This window comes from Taudactylus pleione, unplaced genomic scaffold (assembly GCF_031769625.1).
Source record: "Taudactylus pleione unplaced genomic scaffold, aTauple2 ptg000168l, whole genome shotgun sequence".
Classification (NCBI taxonomy): Eukaryota; Metazoa; Chordata; class Amphibia; order Anura; family Myobatrachidae; genus Taudactylus; species Taudactylus pleione.
The window spans coordinates 254,786-266,947 of record NW_028284570.1 but is presented as its reverse complement, the minus strand read 5'-3'; the positions used below and the strand labels follow the sequence as shown (position 1 = coordinate 266,947).

The 12,162-nt window shown below is 46.3% G+C and overlaps 1 protein-coding gene across 1 annotated transcript; it reads right to left on the bottom strand.

Moving 5' to 3' along the window:
* Window positions 1–420: 420 nt before the first annotated feature.
* Window positions 421–9,930, bottom strand: LOC148521387 (ly6/PLAUR domain-containing protein 2-like). The gene is made up of 3 exons (XM_088475229.1): window positions 9,879–9,930; window positions 2,510–2,629; window positions 421–650 (listed from the first exon to the last, which is right to left on the bottom strand). The coding sequence occupies exons 1-3, from the start codon at window positions 9,928–9,930 to the stop codon at window positions 421–423; spliced, it is 402 nt and encodes a 133-aa protein (XP_088331355.1).
* Between the last annotated feature and the right edge of the window lie 2,232 nt (window positions 9,931–12,162).

Genomic DNA, 12,162 nt, shown 5'->3' with positions numbered 1-12,162 from the left:
TGAGGTCAGTATCACACACACACATAGGGAAACGCGTGAGGTCAGTATCACACACACATAGGGAAACACGTGAGGTCAGTATGACATACACATAGGGAAACGCGTGAGGTCAGTATCACACACACATAGGGAAACACATGAGGTCAGTATCGCACACACATAGGGAAACGCATGAGGTCAGTATCACACACACATAGGGAAACATGTGAGGTCAGTATCACATGCATACAAGGAAACGCGTGAGGTCAGTTTCACATGCACATAGGAAAACGTGTGAGGTCAGTATCACACGCATACAAGGAAAAGCGTGAGGTCAGTATCACACACACATAGGGAAACGCGTGAGGTCAGTATCACACACATAGGGAAACGCGTGAGGTCAGTTTCACACGCACAGAACTGGTTTCCCAGAGGCCTCCGTCACAGTCTAATAGTGATCAGGACCACTGACATTCCTACTACACACATCCCAATCTCCGGGCCGGTCGGTACTGCTGGGTTGTTCACAAAGAGACCCCGGTTGTTGCAGAGGTCTTTATTACAGCAAAAAATAGGCTCCGTATTTCCAAGTTCATCATCGTTGCTCTGAGCGCAGGATGAGAGCAAAGCGCAGTCGCGGATAACAGACTCGGTACCATCAAAGGGAAAACCTGCAATGCAAAAATGTACAATTTTAATTTGATGTTCATGAAGTATAGTAATGGTTGTTGATGAATCTGATGACTAATCCATAGCAGCTTTTCCACAGGATTAACATACATATATACATAATACATACATAATACATAGTGATACATAACATAACACCTAACACACCAAATCAGAGCAACTGGCTCACTCGGACACCCCGCCTGAAGGAGGTTATTTACTGCTGGCTATTTACAAGCAACCCTCCAAATGCATAATGTCCTATGTCTATATAGGGTAAAATAGAATTGTATTATGATAGTGTCCAGTGGTCAGGACATGTTGGGGGTGTAGTGTCCTATGTCTGTATATGGTGTAATATATGTGTATTATGGTCATATACAGTGGTCAGGAGTCAGGACATGATGGGGGTGTAGTGTCCTAGGTCTGTATACGGTGTAATAGATGTGTAATAGATGTGTATTAAGATCATGTACAGTGGTCAGGACATGTTGGGGGTGTAGTGTCCTATGTCTGTATAGGGTGTAATAGATGAGTATTATGAATGATCATGTACAGTGGTCAGGACATGTTGGGGATGTAGTGTCCTATGTCTGTATACAGTGTAATAGATGTGTATTATGATCATGGTTAGTGGTCAGGTCATGTTGGGGGTGTAGTGTCCTATGTCTGTATACAGTGTAATAGATGTGTATTATGGTCATGTACAGTGGTCAGGACATGTTGGGGGTGTAGTGTCCTATGTCTGTATAGGGTGTAATAGATGAGTATTATGAATGATCATGTACAGTGGTCAGGACATGTTGGGGATGTAGTGTCCTATGTCTGTATACAGTGTAATAGATGTGTATTATGATCATGTACAGTGGTCAGGTCATGTTGGGGGTGTAGTGTCCTATGTCTGTATACAGTGTAATAGATGTGCATTATGATCATGTACAGTGGTCAGGACATGTTGGGGGTGTAGTGTCCTATGTCTGTATAGAGTGTAATAGATGTGTATTATGGTCATGTACAGTGGTCAGGACATGTTGGGGGTGTAGTGTCCTATGTCTGTATACAGTGTAATAGATGTGTATTATGATCATGTACAGCGGTCAGGACATGTTGGGGGTGTAGTGTCCTATGTCTGTATACAGTGTAATAGATGTGTATTATGGTCATGTACAGTGGTCAGGACATGTTGGGGGTGTAGTGTCCTATGTCTGTATACAGTGTAATAGATGTGTATTATGATCATGTACAGCGGTCAGGACATGTTGGGGGTGTAGTGTCCTATGTCTGTATACAGTGTAATAGATGTGTATTATGGTCATGTACAGTGGTCAGGTCAGAGATGTTTCTAGAGAGGAGGGGGCCCATGTGCAGTCTCCGACACGGGCCCCCTCCTCTCTGCCCGGCGGCCGGCAGTGCACTGAGCTGTGCGCGGCCAGCGCCGGAGTTATAGACTCTGGGCACTAGGGTGTGCCCAGAGTCTATAGTGTATGCACAGGTCACAGGGAAAATGGCCGTGCCGACGGGAAAATGGCCACCGCTGCCATTTTCCAGTCGTTTTACAACGCCGGACCCCGTGCCGACGTGGGACTTCGGAGAGGTAAGTAATATTATGGGTGCAGGGTGTGCGGTGCGGGGCCCCCCTGGACCCAGGGGCCCGTGTTCTCCGCACACCCTGCACCCTTTATAGATACGCCCCTGGGTCAGGTCATGTTGGGGGACTCACCTGAAGTCCTGCTCTATAGTTGCAGCTGACCAGCAGTAAATCACCCCATGATTTGAGGCTGCTATACATAAAATCACATTATCTCTGTCCTGTGTATGTCACCATATGTCACCATTCTATAGAAGGAAATTAATTACTCACCTACGTCTGGGCTCTGTACTGTCGTCTTACACACCATGTTATCTCTTGTGCAGTTTTTTGTGTCCGTACACTGAGAGCTGGGAGTTTCATACGGGCAGTAGTAACACATTAGTGAACACCCTAAATTATAAAAAAATATATAAAATGTTGCAGGTTGAACAGTTCATATTTTCTTTAGTTTTGTAAGTTATATTAATAATAATACACAAAAATTATTTAGTGCACAAAACAACACAAAAGATCTTGGGGGAGATACAGCACAGTCAGCCATTGTTAGTCCGGGCAGCTTTACTTCATGCATGGTAGAATAGTAGGTAAAGATACCGTACAGTTAGCCATTGTTAGTCCTGGCAGCTTTGCTTCATGTATGGTAGAATAGTAGGTAAAGATACCGTACAGTTAGCCATTGTTAGTCCTGGCAGCTTTGCTTCATGTATGGTAGAATAGTAGGTAAAGATACCGTACAGTCAGCCATTGTTAGTCCTGGCAGCTTTGCTTCATGTATGGTAGAATAGTAGGTAAAGATACCGTACAGTTAGCCATTGTTAGTCCTGGCAGCTTTGCTTCATGTATGGTAGAATAGTAGGTAAAGATACTGGGCCTGATTCAGAGCCGAACGCTCTGACCAGAGCGCTCGCTCTGAATCAGGGCCCTCCTCCATGAAAATGGAGCGTCCTCCTGGATGCTCGCATAGCTGTGGGTGACCACCCACAGCTTATGCGAGCGTCCATGATGATGGTCGCGATGGTCAAGACCATCGGGCTTGCGACGGAGACCCTGTGGTAGGGTCTCGCTGCCGCAAGCCCAGGAGTGATTTTGGCTCTATCAGAGCCAAAATCACTCCCACTGACATCACTAGTGATGTCAGTGGGGCCGGCTTCAGACGGTAGGCGTTCCCATGGGAACGCCTCCGTCTGGCAGCCACGCCCCCGGCACACCCACCAAAGGGGGCGTGCTGTCAATCAACATCGACAGCACGCTCCCTTTGGTGCGAGACCCGGAGCGACGGAGAGCCCGTCGCTATCCGGGTCTCGCACATGCACACGACGGAGCTCCCTCCATCATGCGCATGCGCAGTGGGGCAACATCGACCCACTTGCGAGCGTCCTGTGCTCGCGTGCGGGTCTGAATGACCCCCACTGTACAGTCAGCCATTGTTAGTCCTGGCAGCTTTATTTCATGCATGGTAGAATAGTAGGTAAAGCTACTGTACAGTCAGCCATTGTTAGTCCTGGCAGCTTTACTTCATGTATGGTAGAATAGTAGGTGAAGATACTGTACAGTCAGCCATTATTAGTTCTTGCAGCTTTACTTCATGTATGGTAGAATGGAATGAGATAGATCCCCTTCTGTTTGTGTACAATGACATCATCAGCCAGTGTCCAACGTCATTCCCTACCATCCAAGTGGGCCCGCAAGGGGCCGAATTTCTTATTTTCCTGGAAAGTGTGGGCATAACCATCCACTTCCGCCCTCACTCATGTCACTTCCAGGTACAGCTACTGAAGGGGTTTTATACTCTTCCATGGTAGAATAGTAGGTAAAGATACTGTACAGCCAGCCATTATTAGTTCTGGCAGCTTTACTTCATGCATTGTAGAAGAATAGAAGGTAAAGGATGTAACTAGGAATGTGCAACCTGTGATATATATATATTTATTTATATTATTTGATTCATATTAAACAGAGAACTTCTACTGACTTATTTACTGGTGAATCAGAATACAGCGCTGTCCTTTGTGTGTGTCTTTGTTACATTTATGAGTATGACCAGACTCCTCCACAGCGTCAGACAGTATATCCAACTTCATTTGATTATGTCATGGAAACGGTTCTAAGAACTTAAATTATTTCACCGCTGCGAAATGATTGTCAGAGAAAAGCCTCATCGTCATGGGATATTACTGTAAGGTTTCCACATGTAATCACACTAAGGGGCAGATGTATCAAACCTTCCAGAGAGATAAGGCACCCATAACTTTATTGCAATTAAATACAATATAAAACAACACCACTAACTTATACTATAATAAAGATACCAGACACAGACTACTTTGGTTAAATGGTCATAATTTGTTTTATTGAAGGTATGACCCTGAGTTTTTAATTAAAATTTTTTCTTTAGTTTAATTTTAATTTTGGAAGGCAAAAAGGGTGCTACATACACTCAGCTCCAGCCATATGTTTCTTAACCGATATTAGGGAACGACTGATACGCCCCCCTGTGGTCATTGTAAGCTGAGCTGTGAAGACTCACAACCCCCTATAATACTGCATAGTATGAGCGTGTCCGCAGAGATGGACGCCCAGAGTCCTCCCGCAGAGGTACCGTAGGCCATACTATGACCCTTCAAAGGAAATGTGCTCCACAGCGTTTTCTTACACCTTACATTGCCGCTGGTTTGTAGCATCTTCCCGCCCAACATGATAATATAACATAGTGTTAGTAAGAACACAAACAACAAAGAGCCTAGGAAAAAGTTAGGGGAGGGAGGGAGGGACAAACACCATCTAGAAAGGAAGCTGCTGGGCGTACACCAGCCTTATAAAGACTTTGAAACCAACCAACCCTGATAAACCTCCCAAACTACTCTACCTAGCTACAGCTGACCAAATTCCAGCCAATTACAATAAACTAAGGACTCTTGTGTAGCCTTAAGCCTATGCAGCTCTCGTCTCATCTAAAGTGGAGAAATTGATAATAGCAACTGATTGGCTTCTGACATTTCATAGACTATACTAGATAAACTATGTCCTTGTCCTGCATTATTTTGTACTGTAAATTGCTGTTTTCTTGTTTGTTCATTTGTTTGTGTACTTTGTGAGGAGCTGCAGAACCCTTGTGGCACCATATAAATAAAGGATAATAATAATGATAATAATAATAATAATAATAATAATAAAGAAAAAAAATTACAGAAGTTGATTGGTTGCTTTGGGCAGCTTCTCCCTTTATCTCTCTCCAAGGCTTGATACAACGCCCCTTGAATCTTGCATTCGGCTGCCTATAGTGATTTAGCCTTAATTCCTATGGCCGTTTTACTATCGTCAAAGCCACCAGCGATCGTCAGCTTTAGCAAATCTGGCAAATAGTAAATATAACCCTAACATTCAAATAAGCTTCTATCTTCTGAAGGCTAATAATGAATTCATTAGAGCACAGTCTATTCACTAAGCTTTGGAGAGAGATAAAATGGAGAAAGATAAGTCCCAGCCAATCAGCTCCTAACTGTCAGTTTATAGGTATGCGCATATGCAATGGCAAATCGTTCGATCTGCATAGGTATTGGCAGGCAGCTTTGCAATTACAGTATGTCCTTGCTGTTATGCAAATGCAGCAGGAGGTATATGACACCCCCTGTATGACACCGCCTGCTGCATTTGCGATCCCAGAACTGCGACGGAGGTGGCAGGCTGGGATCATCATCGCGACCATCGGCGGTCAATGGTCCCGATGGTGGACGGCCCTGGGCCACCAGCTGGCTGAAGCAGGCCGGCTTGCGAGCCCAGGAAGCTGCATTGACGCAGTCCCTGGGCTTGTCACTCCCGAATAACGGGCGGAAACTCCCTCGTTTCTGGGAACGCCGGCTGCCCCCGCCCCTGTACCATCCATTAAATGACTGCCTGTCAATTAGGCAGAGGCATAGAAGGGTCTGTGTGCAACTACGCAGGACCCATGCTGCACACTCGCAGAATGGGTCCTGCGCACGCGCAGATTGTCGTTAATCAGGACTCTGCGATCAGCAGTGCACTTGCGTGCTCTGCTGAATCAGGCCCCGTGTCCGTTCTTTCATTCGTATAATGCAGGCAAGTGGTTACAGTTAGAATAAGTCAGCTCTTGACAACTTTTTCATGTCTTATTACTGTACATCTGTCTTATGATAGAACATTTTATAAATATATATTTTTTTCTTTTAAGACTCTTCATCGTATCATCCAGAACAGCACTACTGGGGTAGGTATTACATTTGCAAATGACACCCTTTGGAACTATTTTGGACATTTATCCCCGCAAAGTCCCCAAAGATGTATTTTTTTTAACTATCATAATGTGGATTAAAAACTTTTCACATTTTGTTAGAGGTGGAAAAGTGTCACGGGAGAAAATTAAATTGTTTTTCAAACATCAGAAGGAGTTAAATGGAAATTTTGATTGTTTCATGGTACGTTTGTATCCAAAACATAAATCATAATCAATCAGCCGTTAAGAGTGCTCCAAAATCTATATTAGGATGTGATGAAGGTATGCTGCTCCACTGGGCCGGATTAAGGTCTGTGAGGGCCCCTGGGCAACAAACATGTTGGGGCCCCTATTACATATGGACAAATGGGGGTATGTGCAATGGGGACCATATCGCTCGTAAGAGGTACATTGACAAACAGCGGTAAACTAAGCTCAGCGCTGTTTGTTAAATACTGAAAGGAGGACATAACCCCTTTAGTGAGTGTTAAAGGGGTTATGTCTCATTGTGAAATGGCCAGTAGTGGTGCCCCTTGTGCAGTGCCCCTAGTAGTGGCAGTGCCCACAGTGGAAGTGCCCTTATGCAGCGCCCACAGTAGTGGTGCCCTTTATGCAGTGCCCCCAGGAGTGGCAGTGCCCACAGTGGAAGTGCCCTTATGCAGCGCCCACAGTAGTGGTGCCCTTTATGCAATGCCCCCATTAGTAGTGTCCCCAGTACTCATGCCCCTAGTAGTAGTGCCCCCAGTAGTAATGCTTCCTGTGGCAGTGCCCCCAATAGTAATGCACCCTGTTGTAATGCCCCCTATAGTAGTGCCCCCAGTAGTAATGCCCACTGTATTACTGCCCCCAATAGTAATGCCCCCAGTAGTAATGGCCTCTGTAGTAATGCCCCAAGTAGTAATGGCCTCTGGAGTAGTGCCCCCAATAGTAATGCCCCCAGTAGTAATGGCCTCTGTAGTAGTGCCCCCAATAGTAATGCCCCCAGTAGTAATGGCCTCTGTAGTAGTGCCCCCTGTGTTAATGGCCTCTGTAGTAGTGCCCCCAGTAGTAATGGCCTCTGTAGTAGTGCCCCCAATAGTAATGCCCCCAATAGTAATGGCCTCTGTAGTAATGGCCTCTGTAGTAATGTCCCCAGTAGTAATGTCCCCTGTAGTAATGGCCTCTGTAGTAATGCCCCCAGTAGTAATGGCCTCTGTAGTAATGCCCCCAGTAGTAATGTCCCCAGTAGTAATGGCCTCTGTAGTAATGGCCTCTGTAGTAATGCCCCCAGTAGTAATGGCCTCTGTAGTAATGCCCCCAGTAGTAATGGCCTCTGTAGTAATGCCCCAATAGTAATGCCCCCAGTAGTAATGGCCTCTGTAGTAATGCCCCCAGTAGTAATGGCCTCTGTAGTAGTGCCCCCAATAGTAATGCCCCCAGTAGTAATGGCCTCTGTAGTAATGCCCCCTGTAGTAGTGCCCCCTGTAGTGAAGCTGCTTACACGAAAAACAAAAACAATACTTACCTTAGGCCCCACTGCATGCGTATTACACTACAGATTAGAGTTGGCAGTGTTAAGTTTCTCTGCTACTAAATGACCAGTGATCGGGATTGCGGTGATATTCAGATCAGCTGTCTCCGCACTGGAGCAACGATGAATTGCTCTGGTGATTTTCTATCCACCGCTGCTATTCGCAGTCATTTGGTTACTTAATTATTGAGGGCCACTCGGCCCCTGATAATGAATAGACCCTTTGGAGAGAGATAAACTGAAAAGAGATAAAGTAATAACCAATCAGTTTCTGTTATTTTACAGGCTGTGCTTGAAAAATGACAGTTCGGAGCTGACTGGTTGGTACTTTCTCTCTCTCCAAGACTTAGTACATCTCCCCCGTGAACTGCCCATACATGGTGATATCTCATTGTAAGCAATCATGAGTCCAGTCGACTCCTGGCTGGGTCGATATGTGCGGCCACACGCCTACATGTTAGTGCAAGTGCCCCACATTGAAGCTGGCAAGCATGTCGCAGGACTCAAACGCCATCATGTGTTTTGAAAACCTTGGGGATGGCTCACTTTCCCCAACTTCTGATGAGATTGTGTTAGAATAAAGTGTTACTGCGCTAAATTTAGTAATTAGCCAAGTCCTAGATACCCTACTGAGGAACCCAATTAACCTACCATTATGTTTTTGAAGTGTGGGATCTGGGATGAAACCGGAGGACTCGGAGGAGACCCAAGCAAGCACGGGGAGAAAATACATGCTCCACACTGATAGGGATCTCATTGGGAATAGAACTCATGACCTGAGTGCTGTGAGGCAGCAGTGCTAACCACTTTGTCACTGTGCTGCCCTTGCTCTTTGTCACTTTTGAACAGATTATTTCACCAATCAGTCTCACAGTTACATACAGCAGGACAGCACTATGGGCCTGATTCAGCAAGGATCGCAAGTGCGATTACGCACGCAGACAGCCGATTGTTGCGTACTGCGTATGCATCGCAATGCGCAAAGGCACCACTGCGATTGCAGGCATCACGCAGAGTTAGTGACAGGAGGAGACAGTTTGGGGTTGATGAAGGGAGTGGTTGCCAAAACGCAGGCGTGTCAGTGCGTTTGAACTAGGGATGTGCAGGCTCGGATAGGTTCGAGTTTGCACGTGGAGTTCGGATTTTTCCCTCCAAAAAAACGGAACTCAGAAAGAGGCAAAACGTCATCTTACATGGGCGAACATCATCATTCCTGGACTTTTGTAACTTTTGTAACTTTTGCAACTGCGATTGCAATAGCGATTACGCACACAGAACAATATAAGGACGCTCACTTTACCTTACACTCATCCATAATGTCTAGCAGAATAGCAAAACCATCGGTAACATCAAGCACCATCGCAGCCTCACGCACACTTGCACAAGCTCTGACCTTACTCAGAAATGGCTAACCTCGCGGCAAGCTATGTGTCCTCGGGCAGCGTAAGGCATCGCAGTGGCTAATTTATGCACGACCCTGCAACGGCGTTCAAACGCACTGGCACACCTGCGTTCGGCCGACCATCCCCCCCCCCGTCACCACCCACAGACGGTACTTCCTGTCAATCACTCTTGGTTGGGTCTGCGTAGTCACTGCGATCGCAGTCCCGATTGCACTGGCCGGCTCGCACACGCGCACTGCGATGCATAAGTATTCGCAGTATGCAACAATCGGCCGATTGCGTGCATAATCGCAGTTGAGATCGTTAGTGAATCAGCCCTCTGACTCAAAAACACAGCTATGCATTTAGAAGAAAGGATGCAATTAATGGGACATCTCACCCTCTTACTGTCTTAGGTTTCCATTGAATCTTACTGATAAAATTAACAGTGTTAGTTACAGAGCATTATGACTTTTATCCGTATATTACATAGGCAGCGAGTAGTGAGGTTCTTACCTTGATGGAGGCACAGAGCCAGGGTCACAGCAGTGATGACCATTGCTTTCATTTTGGCTTTTCGGTGCTCAGGATTGTCCGTGATCTCCTCTAGATAAGAGCGATGTAGGACAGGTCCTCTGCCCTCGTTACAGAGGTTTCGGCAAATAACCCTCTAGCTGGCTCCTTTATATAAGACATTCCTTCCCAAGGAAGGGAAAGGATGGAAATTAATCCAGCTCCAGCACCCGTCACCTGAGATGGCACAATTCACAAAGTCCTTCATGTACGCGTCGGTGTGTTCCGAAATCTGTTTATTTACAGAGTTAATAAACACCTGTCAACGAGCAGAGGGTTCAAATTGCAGCGCACCCTCCCTCCAGCGCTAATTCCTGGCAACAGCTTTCATTTACTTACACTGCTAAACATCCATCTCCAGGGCACAATGAGGTGACTTAATAATATATGCACTAGGGGTGTGCACCGGCCACTTTTCGTGTTTTGTGTTTTGGTTTTGGATCTGGATCTTTCTTCGTGTTTTGGATCTGGATTGGTTTTGCCAAAACCACCCTTCCGTGTTTTGGGTTCTGGGTTTTGTGTTTTGGATCTGTATTTTTTTTTTAAAAGCATAAAAACAGCTAAAATCACAGAATTTGTTGGTTTCTCTGCTCCTATGCTATTATTAACCTCAATAACCTTAATTTCCACTCATTTCCAGTCTATTCTGAACACCTCACACCTCACAATAGTGTTTTCATGTCCAAAAGGTTGCACCGAGGTAGCTGGATGACTATGCTAAGCGACACGAGTGGGCGGCACAAACACGTGACCCATCTAGGAGTGACACTGCAGTGGCAGACAGGATGGCAGTTAGAAAAACTAGGCCCCAAACTGTACATAATGCAAAGAAAAAAAGAAGTGCAAGATGGAATTGTCCTTGGGCCCTCCCACCCACCCTTATGTTGTATAAACAGGACATGCACACTTTAACAAATCAATCATTTCAGCGCCAGGGTCTGCCACACAACTGTGGCTGAAATGATTGGTTCGTTTGGGCCCCCACAAAACAAGCTGGCAATTAATGTGTCCCTGCACAAACTGGCTCTACGGAGGCAAGATGTCATCCTCATCCTCCTCATCCACCAATTCCTCACCCTCTTCAGTGTGTACATCCTCATCCTCACAAAGTATTAACTCGTCCCCACTTGAATCCACCACCACAGGTCCCTCTGTACCTTCTGGAGGCTGGTCTCCCTGGAAGAGCTGATAATTCATTTTGATGAACATCATCTTCTCCACATTCTGTGGAAGCAACCTCCTACGCCTTTCGCTGACAAGGTTCCCGGCTGCACTAAACACTCTTTCGGAGTACACACTGGAGGGGGGGCAACTCAGGTAAAATAGAGCCAGCTTGTACAGGGGCCTCCAAATTGCCTCTTTTTCCTGCCAGTACAGGTATGGACTGTCTGACATGCCTACTTGGATGCTGTCACCGATGTAATCCTCCACCATTCTGTCAATGGTGACAGTATCATATGCAGTGACAGTAGACATGTCAGTAATTGTTGCCAGGTCCTTCATTCCGGACCAGATGTCCAAACTTGGTCCTGCCTGCCCTGCATCACCGCCAGCGGGTTGCTTAGGATACCTAAGTTTTTTCCTGGCAGCCCAGTTGCGGGAGAAAATGAAGGAGCCGTTGACGTGTCACGTTCCGCTTCAGCTGACAGTGTGTTCACCAGCAGGTCTTTGCACCTCTGCAGGCTTGTGTCAGCCGGAAAGAGAGACACCACATAGGCTTTAAACCTAGGATCAAGCACGGTGGCCAAAATGTAGTGGTCTGATTTCAACAGATTGACCACCCTGGAATCCTGGCAAAGCGAATGAAGGGCTTCATCCACAAGTCCCACATGCCGAGCGGAATCGCTCCGTCTTAGCTCCTCCTTCACTTTCTCCAGCTGCTTCTGCAAAAGCCTGATGAGGGGAATGACCTGACTCAAGCTGGCTGTGTCTGAACTGACTTCACGTGTGGCAAGTTCAAAGGGCTGGAGAACCTTGCACAACACGGAAATCATTCTCCACTGCGCTTGAGTCAGGTGCATACCCCCTCCTTTGCCTATGTCATAGGTGGATGTATAGGCTTGTATGGCCTTTTGCTGCTCCTCCATCCTCTGAAGCATATAGAGGGTTGAGTTCCACCGCGTCACAACCTCTTGCTTCAGGTGATGGCGGGGCAGGTTCAAGAGTGTTTGCTGGCGCTCCAGTCTTCGGCACGCAGTCGCTGAATGGCGAAAGTGGCCAGAAATTT

Excerpts from the sequence above, each read along its gene's own strand:
- LOC148521387 (XM_088475229.1), bottom strand. The coding sequence starts at position 9,930 with ATGAAAGCAATGGTCATCACTGCTGTGACCCTGGCTCTGTGCCTCCAT. Across the intron at positions 2,630-9,878 it reads GGCTCTGTGCCTCCATCAAG|GGTGTTCACTAATGTGTTAC; the intron begins GTAAGAACCTCA and ends TTTATAATTTAG. Across the intron at positions 651-2,509 it reads AGTACAGAGCCCAGACGTAG|GTTTTCCCTTTGATGGTACC; the intron begins GTGAGTAATTAA and ends TTTGCATTGCAG.